At 35.1% G+C, this 24,198-nt stretch overlaps 1 protein-coding gene across 2 annotated transcripts; it reads left to right on the forward strand.

Annotated features, from left to right (window-relative positions):
• Positions 1-20: 20 nt before the first annotated feature.
• On the forward strand, positions 21-16,210 carry LOC106066693 (DNA polymerase delta subunit 3-like). Of its 2 annotated transcripts, none has more exons than XM_013225772.2 (13): positions 21-313; positions 1,967-2,022; positions 3,258-3,363; positions 6,179-6,286; positions 7,065-7,129; positions 7,865-7,952; positions 9,962-10,150; positions 10,835-10,977; positions 11,496-11,530; positions 11,714-11,791; positions 12,632-12,898; positions 13,500-13,639; positions 14,781-16,210. In XM_013225772.2, the coding sequence occupies exons 1-13, from the start codon at positions 242-244 to the stop codon at positions 14,850-14,852; spliced, it is 1,419 nt and encodes a 472-aa protein (XP_013081226.2). In that variant the 5' UTR covers positions 21-241; the 3' UTR covers positions 14,853-16,210. The 2 variants fall into 2 exon arrangements, with proteins under 2 accessions (XP_013081226.2, XP_013081225.2); XM_013225771.2 differs by having other exon boundaries at positions 26-313; positions 14,778-16,210.
• Positions 16,211-24,198: the final 7,988 nt, after the last annotated feature.

A 24,198-nucleotide genomic window follows, 5' to 3' on the forward strand; every position in this document is an offset into this window, starting at 1 on the left:
ATAGATCTACAGTTGTACTAGATCTAGATCTAGATTCTAGATCTACCGAGAACTACACCTATATATAGATCTAGATGTCTAATCTTTTTTTAATGTATACAATCAAAGTAGATCTAGACATCTAGATCTATATACTATATGTTTCAAATTCACCCCAAGACAGATTTTATCCTTTTTTAGCAGATCACAAATTTACTAAAACATAGCGCGAAACGAAAGTAAACTTTTCATCTTGGTGAAGATGGCGACCGATATTGATGAAACACTCATTCAAGAAAACATTGAAGAATATGTCAATGACGACAATAAAGTTGTTAGTAACCAGACATCTAGATTTATAGAATAGATCTGGTCTATGTTGTTATTTTAAACAGTATCTCGACTCTGACTATAGATCTAGATTACTTAGAATTCTCTGTCAGTCTGTGACTGGTCACTCACAAGTCACTGAGAGTCACTGCAGTGTCAGTGAGTGAGTGACGCAGTCTCAGTGAGTCTGCATTGTAATGTAACGTGATTGTTTACAAATTACACTTGTAGAGATCTAACCTTTTTTCTTAATTAACTTTTTACGGGTGTGGATCTATAGTTTTAGTGACATAGTCTACTAGTAACCAGTTAGTGTTAGTGACAGTGCTGAGTGTAGGCAGTTAAGTACTGTTTTGTGTTTAGTCACTAACTAGATCTAGATCTAAGTCAAAGTGTACCATTAATTTAAAGTGACTCACTTTATTTAGTGTTACTGTAAATACTTACTTAGAGATCTAATAATCTAATGAGTATAGACTAATAGAGTATAGATTATAGTATAGGCCTGTCTATTACACTTTTATTAAAGGCTCTGTTTATAAGGAGGATTTAAGCACAGCTAATATTAATAAAAGAATAAAACATGACCTCAAATGCACACCATGCATGACTATTGACTATATAGACAATAAACTATCTCTAGAAATCTAGATCTCCTAATATATTCTATAAGATACACATACTAGATCTAGGAACTAAAAATGTACATTATGAAGGCATCTCTAAGAATGTTTCTTATTTTAAGAAAATGGAATAGCAACCAATTGTAATTACTACTAATGTTCTTTAATAAATCTTGGGAATAAAAAAAAGGTTGTTTGAGGTTTTGTGATTACAGTCATGTTGTTACTTGATTAAAAGATATCTAACTTTCATGGCATTTTCTGTGAACATGTAATACTAATTATTTACTAATACCACAGCTGATGATGTTGTTTCTTTTCTGGGTGGGATATGGGCAAGATATTTTTATTTCCAAAATCAAGTAACAATAATTGATTTGATAAATGCATAGCTTTGTTATGTTTTACAACGTATGACGCAAACAGATGGGACACACACACATATATATATATATATAACACATATATATTATATACATATACATACATACATATATATATATATATATATATATATATATATATATATATATATATATATATATATATATATATATTATATATATATCGGTATACAACATACATTTCATCCTTTAAAAAATCCCCTAAAACTTTGTCATGGGAAAGTGCTACTAACCCTGTATATAGGTTCTAGAGTCTAATCAAGCTCTAGTTCATAAAATCTAATCAAAACGTAATTAACTATTGACATAGATCCAGACCTAGATTTGAGATCTAATACTGGTTGCCTAATGCATGACACGTAGGACGTAATCATCTTCTTTTTAAAGTAACATCTGTATTTTATATAAGATTTGTATAAGATTTTTAAAAAATTACAATATTATGAACATAGATCTAGTTGTTTTTTTAAACCAGTCCCCCTTTAATTTATGAATCTAATGGTGGTTTATAATAAGAGGAATTGAAAGTTATTAAACTTTTTTTATATACATGTATATAAACCATTAGTATTAGTAAAGACCCATTTAATTTGTATTTTTTTTTTTTTTTGACTTTGTTTTTTTTTTTAGGTGACGATCAAATGGTTAAGTTTGACTCTGAATATTCAAATCAATCAAGCTAAAAAGTATGTCAGCCTTTATAAATGATCTTTAAGATATTGACTTTATATTTAACTTGTAAATTTTATGTGTGTTTTTTTGTTTGTTTTACATGTTTAGGATGGTCCTTCAGATTTGAAGATTATTACACCCTAGTGAAAACCTCGGCGGTGGATGGCAGTGGGCAGGGTTTGAGGTCATTCATAATACCCATTTTCTACATAAACCTAATGATATTTTACTAATTTAATATAAAATTAATGAAGCTGTATTACTTTCCAGGGATATATGAGAAGATATTATTAAATTATTGATTTTTATTCTGTAATGCTTTTAAATGTAACTTTGCATTAGTAATACTATTTATATACATGTTAACGTTATTTCCCTTTTCAAGTCCTTGAAGTCTTGTCATGTCTCTCATTTCTAAAATTCTTGACAAAAAAAAATTAACTAAAAACTTAGAATTGTGTTTGTTTATTGATGTCATCATTCTCATAACAGACTCATAGAAAGAATATTGTTACTTGTAACAAAAAGAAATAATATCAGTAATAAATGAAGCACTTTTAAAATGTTAAATTAATATAATTAATAAGACTGTGTTATTTATCTTTTAAAAAAAGGGTAATAGTAGATGAGGTCAGATATCTAGACGGGCCTACATTAATACCTTTAAAAAAAACCTCTTTGAAATATTGAAATATATAATCAACAGTTTCAACAATAAATTATCTTATACATATTTCTGTCTTTTTTAATCTGAGCTAGTATCAATGTAAAGTTACACACACTGGGTAATTTTTTACATTCTTACTACATAAATATGTAGCCAGTTGTCACTTGCTGTACCATTAAGTTTTGACATTATTTGACTGTATCAATTGACCAGACAAGTCTAAAAATATTGCCTAAATTATGTGACACACATTTGACTTAGATTTTCTCTAAAAATTAAATTGTTTTTTTAATTGATATTATTATATTATACTGTAGGTGACCTTAACTGCAATTCAGAAGCTCTGAGTTTTCTGTAGTGGTAAAGGCTTTGTATTTGGAATTAAATACTACTCCTGAGAACTCGAGGATCCTTCTAATTACTGCCATATATATCAGTTGAGATGCAGTAAAGCAGTTTGTTGTTGCATTCTCCACATAGTCATCATCATTTTTGTCAGCAATAACATCTGAGTAAAGTTTCTTTTATGCTATTCATCTTTTTGCTTTTTCTTTGACATTTTGTAATTTATGTGCATTCTAGGGCTCTGACAAAGTTTGTTAATGACCATAAAGGAAAGCAATCTGATGGTGATATTCATTGCACATATTTTGTTGCTGGTTTGGGCAAATCAGACAATGGAGAACCAGTAAGTTTGTTTTTTTTTTTTTTTTACTTTATTCTGAGCAAGATGTTACTATATAAAAGTAATAAGGCTTGTCTTCAAGTCTGAAGATTAATGAGAAAGGCAATATTTCTCATGGCTACGCAGCCCCTGCTGTGACCTATATATTTCGCCACATCCAGGGCAGGCTTAACTATATAAATGTGGGCTTCAAAACATTTTTAACCTAAAACATTTCTTATGTCAATTAAAGGCTGTTCTTTTATTTTAACAAAGCCAATATTAACTCACTCTGTCCAGGTGGATTCTTTAAACACTTTGTCTCTCCCATTTTCCATTCTCTGATCAAGTTAAAATATTGCTTCATATTCATTGTTCATGACAACACATGAACTATCAAATAAATTAACAAGTGTGACAGGTGGGGAAATGTGACGTGTGTTTGGCGCGTTTTATGTCTAGGGGATGATTATTTTTAAAGCTATCACACACCAACCTATCAGCATATGAATCGGGAGCAGACACGCAACGAGACAAAGCAATGCAAGATAGATACAAAAGTTAAAAATGAAGAATATTTATTTACATAAATATACATATAAGAATAAAAAGGGGGAGGGTTTGCATCTATCTCTAAATAATATTAGATTTAATCATCACTCTTGCACCTAATAAGAGAGTATGTCACTTTGTCCTCTGACTTAGCTGGTATTCCTGTTGATGTCGCAGCTGGCTGTGTCCTGGCTTGAGGTTCTGCAGCTGGAGGTGGCGCTCTAGCGGATAGAGGGACGCCGGCGATATAGTTCTTGTGGAGTCTCAATCCCCAAAATCTAATATCTGTAGTGGGCACAGTAGGGCGGGTGGCCGGCTACCGTGGGCACAAGGTTACTGCGGGCAGAGCGGATCTGCCGTGGGCAGCGTAGTTTACAGGATATGTCCAGTGAGTTGCAGAGGGTTGGCGTAGCTATGACGTCTCACACAGACCTGAGCCCATAGGGACGTCGCACCTAATAGCTTGACAGGTGGGCTGTCGAATAGGCGGGCAATGCCGATAGCGCCAAGTAGTAGAGTTGAGTAGATCTCAGTAGGCAAATGCAGCGCTGAATAGCACTAAACACATAAATAGTGGGTGATTCTCGATAGCAAATAAATAGGTGATTAATCCAATAGATAAAAAGGCAGACACCTGAGGGAGGCTGCGGATAAATAAAGACAAGTTAGGACATGTCTCTCATACATCTTATCGATGCCCTCGACTAAGGTGCATTCGTCAGATTGGTAAAATTGCTTTTGAGCACAAAAGGGGAGATGATGACAAATGGGATTTGGAATAATAGATGGCTGATAGTAGCAATATAAAAATGTACATAAAAGGGAAAGTAATAATATAAAATGTACATAGAAGGGGAAATAATAATCTCAAATAAACAACACAGGTGGATAGAGAAAGAAGGGAGGGTGAATTGGGCGGTGGTCAGCGATCAAGAAGGTTTGTTTACATATGACCGTGGGTCGAGAACAATGGAGCGCGCTTGAATGGAGAGGGTGTCTAACATTTCGTTAGAGTGAAATGGCTACAGGGGAGATAATTCAATACAGGGGAGATAACTCACATCTCCTTTCTAAGCGCAGTATTAGTGCGATAGTAGAATTATCAAGGCTGTCAACCGAGATAAAGGAAATAAAATAAGGTGTACAAATATATACATGGTTGCATCAATGATCAATTGATGCAACGTAGCATTAATAGATTAATGCAATACATAAAATATACATTAGCCATGTTCATGTTTTCTACTTACGACAGTGAGAAATACACAATGCACTAATTAAATATGAATGAAATAATAAACTACACATGATAAAATCCAATGGAAATATACACAGAGTAATTAAGATGGAACTTGTGATTAAGTTCGGCTTACCACCAGGTATTCCTCTAGGAGAAAGAATAAATGATATAGTCCAGACTCGATAGCTCAGCTCGAATGAGAATGAAAGAGAGTCTGGCTTGATTTAATTTACCTTATATACAAAGGCCTGGAAAATGTGGGCGGAAACCGGAAATGTCCTAGGCTTAGAATTATCTTACACGTGGGTGAAGTCCGACAAGAGATGGGATTCGCACATTGGGAGGTCAATGGGCGTGTTTGTCCTCGTGGTCTCCTAGATCAAAGAGAGACATAGGAGAAAGGGGGGGGGGTGACTTGCATTCCACGCAAGGTGGTGTCCACTGCGGCTGTCAGACATCCTGCCGATAAGATCAAAGAGTCTGTGTATATCTTTGCCCCGGTCAAGGGAAGATAAATGAAAGGACGCGCCTTAGCTATCTCCAATGTGGTCAACTAAGTCTAGCCTGGAGAGGAAAAGGTGGGGCGGGTGGAGAATTCAGGGGTAGGATGGGGAAATAATTAAAATAAAATAAATAAATAATGAAAAATAATAATTAATGCTGTGATAAATTTGAGTGACTCTGACAGCGAGTTTTTGACTTGTCACAACAAGATCAATTACTTACTTAGACTTAGGTCCTCCCGCGCCGTTCGGCGCATTGGGTGGCAAGCTGTCTCCATAAAGATATGTCATTGGCAATGTCTGAAGCCTCCTCCAGATCACATCAATTAGCGGTGATCAATTCTTTTTCTATATACAAAAAGTGGAGCTAGACTTGCAATAGCAGTGTATAGCTCAGTGCTTTCCATTCATGCAATATAAGCTTTGTTCTTTTATAAAAGTATTTATATTTTGCTCTTTTTTTAAAGTCATCTTTTTAATTCATTTCCTTCAATCTTAATTTTTTGTTCTTACAAGTCATCGAGTGACAATGTTCTTCTTGTAGATGCACAAGTGTTTTGTGGTGCCTGATACCCACCTGCTGGAAGTGGAAAAGAGTTTATCAGCAGTCACTAGCTGTCACATATACAGCATCCAGAAATCAATACTAAAGGTTAGATCACTTTATTATAGTACCTTTAGGGAGCTAAGGCATAGTTTAGGCTTCTTTCAATATGATGTAAAGGAACCCATCAAAAGTGGCTGAGAATTAAACAACCTAGATCTAATTCTTTTAACATTTATGATAGAATGCTGTGTTTACTGTTAGCTCGTAATCACTTTATTATAGTACCTTTAGGGAGCTAAGGCATAGTTTAGGCTTCTTTCAATATGATGTAAAGGTTGTGAAGGTCGTCTAGGGGGCTGGATCACTGGCGAGCAACTCCAATCCCTAGTTCAGTCTTTTGAAGACAGGAACATGTATCAGTAGAGCACACTCTCCAAGGAGACTCAACTCATTCATATAGTTAATAAACAATTTATTAAACTATTGAACCAATACACATAAAACCAATGTGTATCATCAGATCAACCCATAACAATGATAGTTAGTTAGATTGCACACCTCTCAACTAACTCTCTCATAGCCCTATCTCCAACTCTAAACGCTCTCAGCTCCCCTGTCCAACTAATTTAAATCTTACACACCTCATTTACCTCTACACACACACATGTGGACATGTTGACTGTTATCCCATCAGCTCGTGCTAGCTGTGGTCAACTTTTCAATGCTGAGGTAGAGTAGTCCCTACCATTACACTAAACAAACACAGTTTGTAACAATTTGTTTGGTTAAGTCATTCAGTGTATTGAGGCCATAGTATGTGGATATGGCTCTCAACTCTGTGTTTTATTTTATATATAATGTTACCTTTTTTAATATCCTGCAGAACTATATTCCACTTTATATGACAGACTATGATGTGATAAGAGAGAATATAGAACAGTGTCAAAGGTCAGATTGTTTTTTTATGTTATTTGTCATAGTAGTAATGGTAAAATGTCAAACAATTTCTATTAGTTTGAACCAATAAAATAATCTTATCATAAATTTTATAATTTTGTATTCTATTGGGAGGGCGTGTAGATATCTTGTTTTTTTTTTATTTTACAAATGTTATTCCCAACCCTTAATAAAATATGAAGATGTGTCTCTCTTGTTTACTATCAGCATGTCTCTCTTGTTTAGTATCAGCATGTCTCTCTTGTTTAGTATCAGCGTGTCTCTCTTGTTTAGTATCAGCGTGTCTTTCTTGTTTAGTATCAGCGTGTCTCTTGTTTAGTATCAGCATGTCTCTCTTGTTTAGTATCAGCGTGTCTCTCTTGTTTAGTATCAGCGTGTCTCTCTTGTTTAGTATCAGCGTATCTCTCTTGTTTAATATCAGCGTGTCTCTCTTGTTTAGTATCAGAGTGTCTCTCTTGTTTAGTATCAGCGTGTCTCTTGTTTAGTATCAGCATGTCTCTCTTGTTTAGTATCAGCGTGCCTCTTGTTTAGTATCAGCGTGTCTCTCTTGTTTAGTATCAGAGTGTCTCTCTTGTTTAGTATCAGCGTGTCTCTCTTGTTTAGTATCAGCGTGTCTCTCTTGTTTAGTATCAGCGTGTCTCTCTTGTTTACTATCAGCCTGTCTCTCTTGTTTAGTATCAGCGTGTAATGTTAGATAAATGGATCAAATAATTTATTTTTATTTAGTTATAGCAGCATTAAAAGTCCTTTGGTGGAACAGCGACCAAAAGTGGAATATATGAAATCTTTTGAAACAACTTCCAGTAATACCAAAGTAAGTCATGGCATTTTGTCTCTTTTAGAGTTTCCATTGTACAAAAACTCTACCACCATTATTCTTTGATGTTTTTAATTGTATATTAGTAACTCATAAGTAAAATTAACTCATTAGCTACTAAGCCATTCCTAAGCAGCATCTCTCTAAATACTAAGCAAAGGGAGGTAACTCCAAAACATCAATAGACTGACTTTACAAAATATATTTAAAAAAACATAAAACAACATCTATCAATAACAAAAAATACTTCTAAAAAAAGAGAAATGGATGACCTTTAAAATGATGTATAACTTGAATAGGGTTTTACAAAATTAAAACAATAAAAACAACAGGTAAAGACGAAAATTGGTTCGAGTGCCTGATTTTTTGAAGACTGGTGGACCCCCCCCCCCCCCCCAATCAGATGTGTAATTTTTGGTAATATTTAAATTTTACCCAAAGACCAGTAATGTTTTTAAGTAGGAATTTAGTAGGCCTATACAATAAACATTATGCTTTTATATAAAATCTTTATATGTCTTGAGTATTTACTGACTTTCACTGGGTACGCGTGAGGCCCTTAGTTGCCTGAACATGGCATCATGCTGATGTGGTTCTGCATGTGTCTCAGATTTCATGACTTCTAGCATAACAAAGTAAAAGTAATCAAACCATTGTCCAAACCAACGTTGTGAACACCCCCAACTAGATCTATTTCATCTAAAGTTTTCATGTGGTAAATAAAAACTGTTCAAAATATCAGTCAAAGATGTTGAAGATTCATTGACGCTAGATCCAGAATAGTCTAGATCTAGGCTAGATGATCGATATAATGTTTCCTTCACTCTATCTCTGAATCGGACTAGATCTAAGTCTAAATGTAGCGCTAAATTCTAATGATCAATGTCTTGATCAATATCAAGTTCATTATTAGCTGTATTTAGTGTATTATTTGCGATAACGGGTCTAAAAATTGAAAGGTCATAGAGAAAATGGCCTGTGCAGCTAAGAAAAATCGAAAAAAAAAATCAACAAACTTCGAAGGCCCATAGAAACTGAAGTGAAAGACGTAAAAACATCCGTTTTTTTTTAACGAAACGATCTATATTTCTACTTTTTAAAAAACCCAGCCAGCTCAAAATAACACCACGCGTCGCGCAGGAAAACGAGAGCTACGCAAGTCACGCTGTATGTGTGCTGTGGCGGGCGCATTTGGGCGCATTAGTACTGAGGGGGGAAGGGCGCATTAGTAGCTAATGAGTTAAAAAAAAAAATAGACATTTTAGAATTTAACATATCTGAACTTTTTCCAGGCATTGCAATCCCAGTAGTTAAATTTTTAAGTCTAGAAATATTTTCCTTTCTTTTTCTAATGCATAGCTTGACTGTCATTCTTACATAATAAATCTAATTTTATAAAGATGAATTTTTGTTTCCTTCAGTTGGTACTAATTCCATCATAAAAGATGAATTTTTTTTTTTCTATTAATTTGTCAGAAAGTGTCTGTACTAATTTTCTTGCCATAAAATAGGCCAGATTGATCACTGACATCAACTTTTCTTCTAATCTTTTGTATTTCCTTTTTCCAATTATTTTCTTGGTATGCTTACTTCGGACAACAGCTTTGTCTGTATCAGAGGTGGCAAAATATGCGCATGCTGGGGGTCTCAGGTTTGAATCCTGGTGAAAACTGGGATTTTTAATTTTGGGATCTTTGGGCGCCTCTGAGGCCACCCAGCTCTAATGGGTACCTGACACTAGTTGGGGAAAAGTAAAGGCGGTTGGTTGTTGTACTGGCCACGATACCCTTGTTAACCATGGGCCACAGAAATAGATGACCTTTACACACTATCTGCCCTATAGATTGCAAGGTCTGAAAGGGGAACTTAATTAGGGTTTACTTGGTCAGTTAAAGTAGTATACTCATTCTTAATCTTGGGAATCAAAGACTATGCCTTATATATTGCCTTGATTGGCAATCATAGAGGTAAACTTTTACTTTAGAAGTAAATTTTACTGCTTGCAGGTTTCCATGTCAGAGGCAAAATGTGTGAAACCATCAGTAGCGACCACCAGCAAAGTAACCAACAACAAAAAACCAGAACCAAAAGGGAGTATAGCCACCATGTTTGCCAGCACGGATAAAAAAAATGAAATAAAGGAAAAAACTGCAACGGTCAAAAATGAGAATGAAACCAGCACTGGAAATAAAATGGTAAATAGGTCACTTTTTTTTTAAAATCTGTAAGCTTCTTCTATTATTTTGTTTCTTTTATATCACTGATCTTGTTGATAAAGAGCTATCGCTAGGTCATTATGCATTTGTGCATTTCATTATTGATAATTATATGTTAAGTTGTTTAAGTAGCTGTTTATTAATGAACTAGCCTGTTGGGGTGGTGAACATGATTATTTAAAATCATAAAGTTATCCCCTTGCTTAACATTATGAATATCCACCGTGACACCCATCAATTATAGAAAGTATACAATTTTTATTAGAGTGTAGAGAACCTTTTCAAGTTGATTTGAGAACATTTTCATAGGGCTAGAATGAGTGATTTGTATCTTCTGTTAAATTTCTTTAAAAATTATTGAAAAAAGTCATGTATCTCAACAAACCATAGAATTACTATATTTATGAGTTCTATGTAGAAGTGTATGCCTACACCAAAAGTTTATCCACTTTTCTAGTTCTTAATTTGAATAGTATTTCTTCTGGTATCTTTCTTTACTCTTGTCTAGACGCCCCATGTTTTAAGACAACTTATTAGTTTACTGTTACATTTAAGCACACATCTCCGTATTTTATTAATAAATCAAAATAAATGGTGTGAACCTTTACTCCATATAAATTTAAAATTGTTTCCTTCAATAAAGCAATGTTATTCTCTACGTAGATGAAGCCAGTCGCCAAGCAAGCAGGTGTGTTGGCCATGTTTAACAAACAGACAAACAATAACACCAAGAAGATAGTAACCAAAACTGAACCAGAAACTGAAAGCGTATCAACAGTACCTACGAAAAAAACAGATACAGTAGGGTAAATAAGTTTGTTGAACTGATAGGATCTTTGTTGATATAATACCTACTGCATCATGTCTTATGTTAGATTAAAAGAGTGCAGGCTTCATAATTAGGGCAGTATTCAAAGTAACTCAGTCCTTGAATCAAAGTTTTTAACATTGTAGTTCACTCTCAACATTCTTCTAATCTTGTTATTATTTTATCTTATAAAATTCAATTTAAATGTCACTGAAAAGGGGAAAAACAGCTAGTGTTAATTTTCTGATGACTGTCACTTTTGGATCTGAAACACTAGAAAAGATATTGAAAATCCAATTTTATGATAGCTTGCAAAGTTCTGGTGCAACTGTTGATTTTAATTTTGAAAGTTTGATTTTTAAATTTAATAGAAATGCAATGGTTGAAACAGGCAAAGAAAAACTTAGATTTTTTATAACTGAACTATACGAAATGATATTAATGGTTTTTTTTTTATGATTGTCATATCAATATATGCATGTTATATTTAATTTTTTTTTTTTTAACAAATTACAGAGCCAAAGGAACAAATAAAAGACAATTAGATTCAGGTACTTTTACTCTATACTTGTTTTTCTGTTGTTGTATTGACATGATCATTAATCAGACAATGAATTTCAGATATTGAAATTTGCAACTGTCCATGTTTTTGTGATTATCATACAGTATATTTTGTTCTTATTTTTTTAAAATACATTTTTATTGTTGGTTATTGGTTGTTGTTTTTATCCTAGATAAAGAGGAACCAAAGAGAAAACAAAGACGAAGAATTAAAACAGATTTTTTTGATTCCAGTGAAGATGAAATTAGTGGTATGTAGGAGAATAGGTTTGAAAGTTAAAATTGTGTCTAAAACCTATTAGGAGTTGTTGTAGTAACTCAACTCCCAATAATATGTCCATTGGCGAACTAATTTTATGATAAAGTTATTGTTCACTTTACACATTTTCATTTCTTTGTAAGTGAAATAACTATTTCCAAGGATTGACTAGTAATAATCACAACCTAGGCTTAGTTGATAATCTGAAAATCCAATGTTCCATTTAATAGATCTATGATATAAATAAGTCTGAGTGTAACTTTCAATTTTAGAGAGGTATAATATACTCTTCATTCTTTTATATCTTATTAAAGCTGATAATATATTACAATAATAAATAAATAATAATTATAGCTTTTATATAGCGCTACTTTTATGCTTTTAGCATACTCAGAGCACTACGGTCCTATCTCTGTGGACCAGTGGGCGGGAGGGGGTATCTGGGAGAAGGTTTTCCATGTGCCCAGTAAACACAACTCTGTTCTAGTCTGGTGTCGAACCTCAAGCCCCCTTTACAGGTAGCCAAGACAAGCCAAATTTGAACATACTTAGCCTCTCAAGTACTCTTCCTACCCAATAGACTGTTGCATCAGCAGAGAAAGGGCATGAACCTTTTCTTTGTTTTGATTTTATGTTGATGCTTTGCTTTTAGGCTTTCATATTGAAATGAAACCACTGAAGAATATTATTAAATTTTTTTAAATACCCACAAGTCAGCTAAATATCAGTCAGCCTTCTGTCTGAGAAACAGAAAAATAATAAGTAGTTTCTTTGTGACTGAAACTGTGTTTATTATCTTTACAAAGAAACAGATTGTATAAATATATTTAAGGTTCAGAGGCAGAAGATGAACCAGACGAGCCAATTGATGTTGTGGAAGCTCATGAGTCAGAGGCTGAGATTATCAACGACAGTACAGAGAGTTTGAAAGATTCTCTAAACAGCGTAAACAGTGACAAGGAAATGTCAGTGGACAAAAATAATGATGACCGAACGATAAAAAATGAAGTCAAAACTACTGTTGTGTCCGGGGGAAAGAAGAGGAAAAGAACAAAAAAAGTTGTGACCAAAAATGTCCTGGACGATGAAGGATTCATGGGTAACTGATTTCTACTTTTAGGTTTGCAAAATCTTAATATAAAATGTAAAAAATTATTATTATTATTATTATAGCTTTTATATAGCGCTACTTTCATGCTTATAGCATGCTCAGAGCACTTTTGGTCCAATCTCATTTGTGTGTGTGGGGGGGGGGTATCTAGGAGTTGGTTTTCCGTACTGCCTTTAGGCGCTGAGTAAACACAACTCTGCCCGAGTCGGGTGTCGAATCTCGAGCCCCCTTCTAGGTAGCCAAGCCAAGTTAAAGCGCACTTGGCCTCTCGACCACGCTTCCCATACATTACATTACAGTTATTCCTTCTAGAGAGAAAATAGTTATGTCCTTTGCATATTCAGGTGTTAATCTAGTTGTGCATGTTATTTAGAGACTTAAACTTAGCAGTCATCGGTTTTCCTGGCTGATTCAGGCTACTCACTCCATGCTCTAATGGTACAAAAGAAACACTTGTACTTTGTGTATTTGTAAGTTATAGTGTTGTATATATTATTGCTATTTTACTTTAAGTTTGCTCAAAGTTGTTTAGTTTTATTTAACTTTCTACTCATTCTATAATTTTATGTCATTTTCTGTTTCCAAACAGTGACTCAGAAAGTAACAGAGTGGGTGAGTGAAACTGATGATTCTGATTTAGAAAACGGTAAGACGGAAGAAGAAAAGAAGCCAGAAACAGTGCCAGCTAAAAGTTCCGTCACAGTAAAAGCTGAGCCTAAAGCTAAAAAGGTAAAGGATTCTAGCCTTTTGCAGTCTTTAAAAAGTTTATAGAACTTTCAACTCTGCCTACGCACTAGTATAAACAACACGACTGGTTGTTTGCTTGCATTGTATCCCACAGTCTGATTGGTTTAGTACAGTGGCTTTAGAGAGAGAATTGTTACTTGACTGATCTATTATAAATTTATTACTGCATTTTGTCTTTCATCAGAACAATACCTAGATTCATATAGCACAATAGCAAGTAGGATGGTTATTAACGTACTAATATAGTGTATAGATGAGTAAATAAATACGCCATTTGTACTTAGCAGATTTCACATATCACGGGTGGTTCTGGAATGCATCTCCCGTGAAGGAGATCAATGCTCTTTTATGAAAACCATGTTTCCTATGAAATTCCATAGTTTCCAGGAACACATTACCTAACCCTAACATGCCATAGTTTCAAGGTAATAGACCTTAGTTACCTTGCTCAAACATCTGAAATGATCCAGTTCTAATTATCAGATTGGGTCATAAATAAAGGAAATCTAAACATTTATTTAAAAAGAGAATTGATAGAAACACACTTGATCAAAAGTGCATATATTCAGGAAAAGCTATTGGGCCTAGTGTTAGACACTTTAGTAAGTAGAGACGTGTTACATTTAGTGATGTCACAGCTTAGTGGGTTATAGTCTATTTATGCTATAGCCTATTATTAGCCAGTTGGTGTTAGGACTTCAAGGGGATAACTTGCTAATACGGACAGAGACTCAACTATGGCGTTTTCAGTATTAAACTTCATTCAAGTTTACAATGGTCTAGACTTGGTCTTCGTACTAGTTACATGTGTAGGTCTTGTTACTTAGTAGTTTTAATGCATCTTATGCACGGTACAAGAAACCCGGACTTCTCCAGAGTATTCAGTTGCAGTCAGACAGCCATCAGCAACTGCAAGTTCAAGGCCTATCATACTAGTCATTCATACTTTGATATTTCAGTAGTTGGCAAAAAATAAGCAATAAGAGCTTGAATGCATAGGTCTGTTGTCCATGTAAAAATCTGTATCTATCTTGGAATCCTAGTTCTGAAAAGAATTGTTTCATTTTATGGTTGTAGTTAAACTCTCTTCTAATTTTTGTATTTCAATTGTGTTAATCAGCAGGCGGCCAAGAAAAACATTTCACCACAGAAAGGCAAGCAGACGTCACTCATGTCCTTCTTTAAAAAGAGCTGAGTAGAGACGGTTCTATTGTAAATGGAAGACATTGCCATGAATGATTGATTGAAAAAGATTATGACTTTAGTGGCCTGACACGTGATTGAATGTGGACTAATATGCTGGCTGTGTTTTAGAATGAGGACACAATCACTTGTTGCTGTGTTTGTACAGCCATTGTTACTTTTGAATGTGTTGCATGATGGGAGAAGTGAGACAGCTGTTGATTTGATTGAATGAGAAATTAGACTCCAAAAATGGCATGATGTGTACACTCATGTAGAAAGCCTGAAAAGTAGTTATGTAAGCATTACTGTTGTGTTTATTTGTACTGAGATAAAGAAAGAACAAAGTCTTGCTTTAAGCATTATATTATTTCACTTTTAATACAGTTTTAAGTCTTTCTAGAAATATATAATAGCAAAGTACTCATTACATTTCACTTAGTTGTGACAAATTTTTAGTTGCTGGAGGCGCTTGTGACCTCCCTGAGTTGACAGATAGTTAGTTGTTAGTACTAATTTTTAAAAAATCTGGATTTCAAAAGTTGTGGTTTTGCTGGAAAATCCTTTGTATCTTAAAAATTTATTATTTTTTTTTTTTATAAAAAGCTTGCAATCACTGAATGTACTAAAGACTAAGTGGTGGGTTTGATACTAATGTTTCTGATATTGGCTCAAGTAAATTTACTTTGCACAAATAATCTCATTGGTATCATTATCTCTCTTTGAGAATCATTCAACTTGTAGCGATGCAAGAAATATATTTTTAGCTCGTTACAAAATCATTACAAATTTTGTTACACCTTTTCATTTGTTCAAACTGCTTTGAGCATGACATGACTCAATTGGTATTGATACTAAGAGTCAAAAAAAGTCTTTCTTGAAAGTTAGTTTCACCCCTATCCAACCTCAGAGCTCATTTCATCTCTGCCTGTGGTCCCTTCTGGGGCATAGACCACCAACCAGCTTCCTCCAGGCATCTCGGTTCTGGACGAGTCTCACTAAATGTCCTCACGTCTTGCCAATCTGCTTGGCATCTGCTTCCAAAAGCAGCAGAACCTCATAGCTGGGTACATTTAAATCTCAAATTAGAAAGCCTTTGTTCTGTCAAGATTTGAACTTATAAGCCTTAGATTAGCAGGCAAATGTGTTACTTTTTCTGCCACCTTTTGAAAATGAGTCATTGTTTTACTAAGTGTACATGTCAAACTTTTGCCTGTTTCATTATTAAATAATTAATGAGCTGTTTCTGTCCACGTGATTGCTTATTTGACTTTACATTGATTGTAGATTTCTGATGACTAAAAAAAATTCTCTTTGTTAAATATGAATTTTTTTTTCTGATGTATAATAAATGATATATTTCTTTCATAATAGTTTGATCGATTTTTTTTTACATTCATACTGGTGTTTTTAGTTAGTCTTGACATGATCCATTGTCACTTAGCATTTAAAGAACGTCCTAATTAATACTTAATTTAAACCAATACCGTAGTTTTAATATCAGATGTAAACTTATAGAACTGTTGTTTTTTTAACTCAGCCTTTCATCTAAATGTTTGTTTGACATGGTTGTGCTGTTTCTTCAGATTTATCGATTATTACTTCCTAGCCCAAACCTTGTGCAGGACGATGGGCTCAGATGGGGAATGTCAGTGGGAAGGAATCGAATTCAGGACCATTGAGATGACAACAGAATGCATAGCTCACAACCAGGCAGCGATCCTGTCTGGATGGAACTTTGTGTGTTCATTGAAGATATGTCATTTTAATGTTCAGTTCTCTGATTTGTTCATTTTTTTTTTCTTAAAAAAAATATCAACACATTAAAATTCCATCCTGCATGCCACTGATGTGTAGTGTGCAAATTGATTGACAAAGTGGAGCCCAGAAATTGATTAGTTTTGGTTTCGAGTCAATTAAAATGAGTACAAGCGTTAACACCGTGACTGCTCACAAGGTCTAGAAATAGTGTAGGCAGTAAAAATATATGATCAGATTAGACCTACATCAATTGTGTGTGATAGCAGGGCCTACATCCATTGTGTGTGATAGCAGGGCCTACATCGATTGTGTGTAATAGCAGGGCCTACATCCATTGTGAGTGATAGCCTATGGATGGGCAAAAATCATTGTTTATATAATCAGAACTTTGCAAAATCGTTTCACTGTCGTATCTCGAGGGAAACATTAAAGAACTTGGGGGGGTTGATAATCGTCAGCACTAGTTTATTTTAATTTGTAGTTTGGAGGTAACGTGCCATTCCGTGTACATCTCATGTGTACAGTGGGTCGGTGTGGGTGTGTACAGAGCATGCTCAGATAAGTCTTCAGCCAGATAGATCAGTGGTTCCTGAACACGCGCAACATTTGAAAAAAATTGTGTTACCATTTTTTTTTCTGTTGGATTCTTTTACAATGAAGTTTATTTTTTTTTAAATGAGCCATATTCTAAATGTACCATTTTTATTTAAGTACCGGTATAAAACACACACGCATAAAATGCAGACATACACAATTTTTAACGTTTTGGTTTATCGACTGATGCTACTGTGTCCTTGAAGAATATAACTTCTCAATATATCAGGCACAATATTGGTCAGCTGAGTTCTACTATCTGGTCAAGCCTGTTTCTATATTTTGAAAACACCAAATTCCTGCTGGCACCTGTAGGTATGAAAGTGAAACTAAAAGATCTTGTTTCTAAATATTTTAATTCTCTTCAGACAAATTGAGCCAGGAAAAACCAATAACTTGGCCGAATTGTATGTCATTGCTTAACATGCATGACAAGATTGACCTAGGAATACGTGTAGGACGTAATCATCTTTTTTGAAGTCACGTCTGTATTTGATAAGATAAAAAAACAAACTCGTTCAGATCTCTGTTTCAAATTAGAATCTAGATCGATTGATAGAGATGCTTTTACAGAATATTTGTTTACGTTACAAAGAAAAGCTAATGAAATATTTTCTTCACCTAGATATCAATTCACATGAAACACCTAGCCATTCCTCTCGCGGAACACTGATATAGATAAATGAAATAGTATTATCGGTCACTTTCACGCGGAAAGTGACTAAGGATTTTCTTATAAAAAAAGATAAATTGGAATACTACGGAAGTGCGAATTTGATAGTATTTTAGTGATGGCTTTATCCATGCAAATCTTAAACTGTATCGTTGAAAGCCTTAATGTCTTCAGTAGCCGTGATTGCTGCGTAAAGCAAGCTAAATTGGTAGTATAGTTCCATGGCCTACTGATTTGGCATTTAAAACTCCTAGACCTTTTAGCCGGTCAGAATATAAATACGCTAAATCTAGCCAATTCTTTTGAAACCAAATATTACAAACTCGGATTGTAGTCCTAAAAGTTTGTTTTCTTTCAAATGATCAATTTTATATTCACCGCTCTCTGCGACAGTAAACTCTAGCCTGATGGTGGTAGAAACTTCCTTGAAAACGCAGAGAAGTTGAAACTTAGAAGAGGATGAAGATAAATGAGGGAGAGAGGGATTTTAAGAAGAATAGAGGACGATGGGCAGACAACGATGGGCAAATAATTTGTTATTTTAAAAAAAGGGTGAAGGGAAAATCATTAAGTGTTGGCCGAACGGAAGGGAAAATCATACCCTTAGCTTGATCCAAAGGCCAAAAAGAAAAAATCTATAAAGAAATTGAGATAGAAAGAGAATAAAGTCCCCCTTGATCGAGAGGATTATGGGAGGAAAACCTCTTCTTTTTTAAAAGATTTATTGACACTCCAAAAGTAGGAACGTGCCAGGAGCTCTTTTGAAGAGACTTGAGGCCAAGAGATAACGGGGAATTCCGATATCCATTTCTGTCTCCGCCTTCTTGACTAGCTGGCTGGAATCGTTTGCTTCTCAAGCTTATTGACCCCTAATTGACCCTATATTGAACCCGTCTACGTACACATGGGGGCCATCTATCAGATCAGGTGAAATCTCTAAGGGGTTTCCATGTATAGACTAGGCCTAATAATAGAACACAATTAAACTGAATTCGGTATTTAATCGATGACAGTAACAGAACATTATTTGATTCGTACGTCTTGGTATTTTCAAAAGTTAAACCAGCAGGAAAAAAAATCCCACAGTAAGCCGGGCGAGTAAATAATCAAGTTTCTTTATAAAATAAAAAGTTCAATTCCTCGAGCAGAAACCACGAACAGATTATTAAACACACAATAAACAAACATTATAAGTTAATTTTAATCATAAATTCACAACAGTAGACTTAACATGAAGCTGGAAACTTAATGACCGATTCCGCTAATTGTCTTCCCTTGTATATGTACCCTCTCCACAATTAGCTTTTACAACATACAAAAAAGAACCAGAACCTTTTTTTAAACTCTTTTAGCTATTTTTAGTACCACTGGAAAATTATGGTTGATTCGAGAAATTTTAACATGCTATTTATACAAATTAAAACCTCGACAACGTCATTACTTTCGTTATAGGATAATCATGATTGTAATTTATAGGCTTGCGGTACGTGACGTTTTGGCGCGGCCGTTTTGGCGCGAGACGTTTTGGCGCGAGATGTAATCTGATGATTTTTCACTATATTATGCCAAGATAAACAAAGCATACATTCTACCAATTCCCCCCCCCCCCCCAACACACACACGAAAAAAAAAGTCTTAATAACTCTGACTATTTCATGCACGCATACTGTGAAGTATGGATGGCGGCCTGGTCTTGTGTAATATGAGTGATTTAACAATAATTAAATAACAAACTGAAATACCCAAAATAACGGACACAAATATCTTTTGTTCTGTACATGAAAAAAAAAAGGTTCAACACAAACACACGTACAAAACACAGGATAGGTATCATTCTTCTGAAAGAAATAATACAATGAACCTAAATAATGTGACCAAAATATTTTGCGCCAAAACGTCCAATGCGCCAAAACGGCTGCGCCAAAAACTACCTTCGCGTCAAAACGGCTGCACCAAAACGGCTGCACCAAAACGTCCTGCTTCGATAGCCTTGTAGATCACTGTAGATGAATGGGGCTAACGAGGACAGAAAGTCTGAAACTGTAAGATTCTTGGGTTTTTATGATCGGTACCGGTTTAAAAAGATCTTACTCCAAAATTACGTAGCTGTGATAGTTTGTTACAAACAATGAGAGAAGAAATCAATTACTGTTCATAATCAATGGTAAACAAAATGAGAGGTTGTTATATGACCCCTCTTCCTTTCCTCTGTCAAATGTTTCTAGTTAAGACACGTGATTGTGCAACATCCCAAATAGCCGGGCATGACTTATGACTTTAAGACCTTTTGACTTTATGACCTCATGAATTCACGACCTCATGACGATGAGTTTGCGGCTTTATGACCTCATGAATTTGTGATCTCTTGACTATATCATCATGACTATATGAACGTGATGACTATGAAGTTCTGACCTCATGACTTTATGATCGCTTCACTATGACATTATGACTTTATGACCTCATGATATTATACTTTTTTTGTGACTTTCTGACCTCATGACTTTATGATCGTTTGACTATGACATTATGACTTTATGACCTCATAACTTTATGACCTCGAGACTTTATGAACTCATGACTTTACGACCTCGAGACTTTATGAACTCATGACTTTATGACCTCGAGACTTTATGAACTCATGACTTTATGACCTCGAGACTTTATGAACTCATGACTTTATGACCTCGAGACTTTATGAACTCATGACTTTATGACCTCGAGACTTTATGAACTCATGACTTTTGTGACATCAAGACTTTATGAACTCATGACTTTTGTGACAATACTCCACACATACATTTTCTTTCTAGTTGATTATGTTGACTATTCTTCCCTAAATGAGTCAATTCACCTGAGTTAGTCTATCTACCAGTAGAAGTGCATGCATCGTATTGATGGTATACATTTTAACTCTTTCTCTCCGTAATTATTTTAATTATTTATATTATTTGTATTTCACTATCCTGTTGTGATTAAACTTCAATGACTTTTATGTTTGTTATCAGAAAATGTTATAGTTGGTATTGAATTATAGGAGAATCCATGCGCTTTTTACACAACACAAATTAAAGTTTAGAAATTCGAAAATCCGTTTAGTTTTATGGACTCAATTCAACGTTGGCATCGTCAGTTAGGAGAGAAAGGGTTAAAATCTATGGACATTTTATTTACTTTATGCTTCAAGTTCTTTAGTTGCACTTTCCCTTGTCTAGCTTCCAACTCTAGACACCTTTTCCCTATATACCATAGCACTGCTCACTCAAATTGATTGCGTTCGACAGTTTGGTCAATACTTGTCTATCTATCAGTCTTTTCTTAAGTAATTTGAAAAAGGAAAAAAAAATCTATTCTGAGCCTCTCAGTGCGTCTCTCCTTTTCTTGATGTGCCCAAAATAAAACTCCGAGTAATCGCCCTTTTGTTAACCTCTTCAATCGTATTGACTCATTTTCTCAGGATAAAATTGTGGGGATAATCAAATAGCTTTTAATTAGTTTTCTATTTCATTACTTAGAATCAGACTGTTTGCTTCCATGATTTGAAATCATTATGGAAATATTTTATGCGTAATTCTGCAGGATGGTTTGAAACTTGTTTGGTGTTTAAATGATTAAAATGTAGAAATGATTGTGCCTAAGTTTGGTTTAAATTTATTTTTTTAATGTGTTTTTTGTTTGTTTTGTTTTTTTTGTTTTAGATGAAGTATTGTGATTAGGGATGAATTGTTCGCTGTCTTTTAAAAGTCTCATCTCTGCTAATTAATTGAAACTTCTTTGGTGTTAATCAGGTTTTGGGTTTGTTCCGGTTCTTTTTTATTTTCCTCTATCTCAAGCAATTTTCTTTTTCAATTTATTTGAGGAGGAAGAAACCAAGACAGACAAAAGAATCCTGGTGGACCAGAGGTCTCTCTGTCCCCGACTTTCTCTCTCTCTCTCTCTCTCTCCCTCTCTCTCTCTCCGAGACTCCATTTCTCTACTACTCACATTCACTAACGCTCTTTCTTCTTCTCTAAAAATATATATTTCTCTCGCTCTCTCTTTCTATATCACTCCCTCCCTCCCTCCCCCCTCTCTCTCTTTCTCTCTCTTCCTCTCTCTCTCTCTCTCTCTGGATGTACTGCTTGGTATGGAAGGAGCCCAGTGGTTGCCCTGATGTCCACAAGGCAGAGTCAATCAACATTGAAATCACCAACCAATGTAGAGTCAACTTTGCACCCCCCCCCCCTTTTTTTTTTCCAGGCTGTTGTTGATGGTCGTTGACTTGAAGCACCAAACTGCTGGTAGAATACTTCACAGTTTAATTTTACTTATAAAACTTTAAATAACCTGAATACCTTCTTTAGTGAAAAAAAACTAATTATATATTTGAGATGAGTTGAAATATAAGAGAGATAAGATAAGATAACTTTATTGATCCAAACAAATGGAAATTCATTTTGATTACAATTGACAACCTCAGCGTAACTCCTGTACAATAACAATATAGATGCATGATATAGATGTACATGAGAACAACATTCACACACAATAAAAAAACACATAGACACTCATAACCAGCGCTTTATAAATAGACTTCTATGAACTTCTTGATGATGACAGAATTTTAATTTTTAACGTTGGTCATCCAGGGTCTATTATTACTGAATGTTTTTAATTTTCTTCTTTGATATAATTATGTTTTCACAGAACTGGATGTACGAATTAACAGTTGTGTTAAGTTCATCTGTCTGGGCAGTTGTTTGCAAACATGCCCAATCTGCTTCAGACAACTTTGTAGCTGTAAAACAGCGTCATCAGACCGTGATGGATGGACTGTACTTGAGGTTTTGTTGTTTTTAAAACCGGTTTGTACGTGGGTGTAAGATGGATCATTGTGAGGTCCGACTCTCCGAGGGGAAATGACGATCGAGATGTGTAGGCCATTTTTATGTTGCTATAACACATGTCCAAGGTTTTATCGTGCCTTGATTGACAATTAAGACTATAAGTTGGCAAGTGTTGAGCTAACGAAAGATAATTGCAATCTCCCATAACTAGTCGGACAGCATCAGAACTTATAGTCGTAAGTATATGTACAATTTCTAGTAAATGTTTTGCTGCTTTCTCTGTGTTGGCTGTGGGTGGTATATACACAAATATGGCGTAAAATTGTGTAAACCAGTCCTCCTCTTCTTGTTTTGCCACTATATGTTGTCCTGTCTGATCTGTACAAAAGAAACGCATTAAAGTCTACTGATGTGTCGGGAATAATGGACTTTAGAGGACTTAAGCAATAATATGAAAATGCATTTGGATCAAAATCTTACTACAAAACGCGTCTTTTCACTTTGGCATCCTAGAGTTGTCTACCCAAGACAGCTTACGCCAGTACCTGTTATCTGGCATCCTTCACACGGCAAAGCCACCAACCAATCGCGAGCTTCTTCTCACCGTCACCATAGAAACAAACAAACACACACACACACACACTCCACAAAACCAGCCGGCGACGTCCAAGATAACATTTTCAAAATATACCAATACGTAAATGTGCGACCAGTGTATTGTCCATTCTGTACCCCCCACCCCCCCCCCCCCCCCCCCATATCCCTACTTAGAACAGGGCTGTAAAAATAAAATAGTCACATTAAAGAAAGATGGATATGAAAATACTTTTTTTTTTAGAACCTCGCTTCCGTTGAGTGAAATCGCATCAATTATTTTTATAGCTTTTATATAGCGCTACTTTCATGCTTATAGCATGCTCAAAGCGCTTTTTGGTCCAATCTCATTTGTGGACCAGTATCTAGGAGTTGGTTTTCCGTGCTGCCTTTAGGCGCTCAACAAACACAACTCTGCCCGAGTCGGGTGTCGAACCTCGAGCCCCCTTCTAGGTAGCCAAGACAAGCCAAGTTCAAGCGCACTTGGCCTCTCGACCACGCTTCCCATAACTTTACGCAATGGTGTAAGTTACTCTCCTGGTCTTGGGACTTTAAAGCGTCTGCTATCTTGCATGCTGACAAGAGTCCCATTCGCGCTTTGGGGAAGGGGGAAAGCACCGTTCAATCGCTGCAACATCTCTCATTATTGAATGGCTTATCTCCCGTTGTCTTAGTACATTTTCTATATAGAGCAAAATTAATAACAAGTAATCTATTAACTAATTGGCTAAGTTTTTTTTTTTTATTGATTCATGTTTTTTGATCGTTAAGGAATAACTGTGCAAAGTTCCAACTTGATCCGAGAATGGGAAGTGGGCGAAATAACGTGTACAAGATTCCACCCAGACAGACAGATGGAGTGAGCTGATATAAGCTTGGTAAAAACAAAACAAAACTGGCCCGTGAAAAGG

Source organism: Biomphalaria glabrata, chromosome 15, assembly GCF_947242115.1.
Source record: "Biomphalaria glabrata chromosome 15, xgBioGlab47.1, whole genome shotgun sequence".
In the NCBI taxonomy this organism is placed as follows: Eukaryota; Metazoa; Mollusca; class Gastropoda; family Planorbidae; genus Biomphalaria; species Biomphalaria glabrata.

Excerpts from the sequence above, each read along its gene's own strand:
- LOC106066693 (XM_013225771.2), top strand. The coding sequence starts at position 242 with ATGGCGACCGATATTGATGAAACACTCATTCAAGAAAACATTGAAGAA. Across the intron at positions 6,287-7,064 it reads TCCAGAAATCAATACTAAAG|AACTATATTCCACTTTATAT; the intron begins GTTAGATCACTT and ends AATATCCTGCAG. Across the intron at positions 13,640-14,777 it reads CTGAGCCTAAAGCTAAAAAG|CAGGCGGCCAAGAAAAACAT; the intron begins GTAAAGGATTCT and ends TGTGTTAATCAG.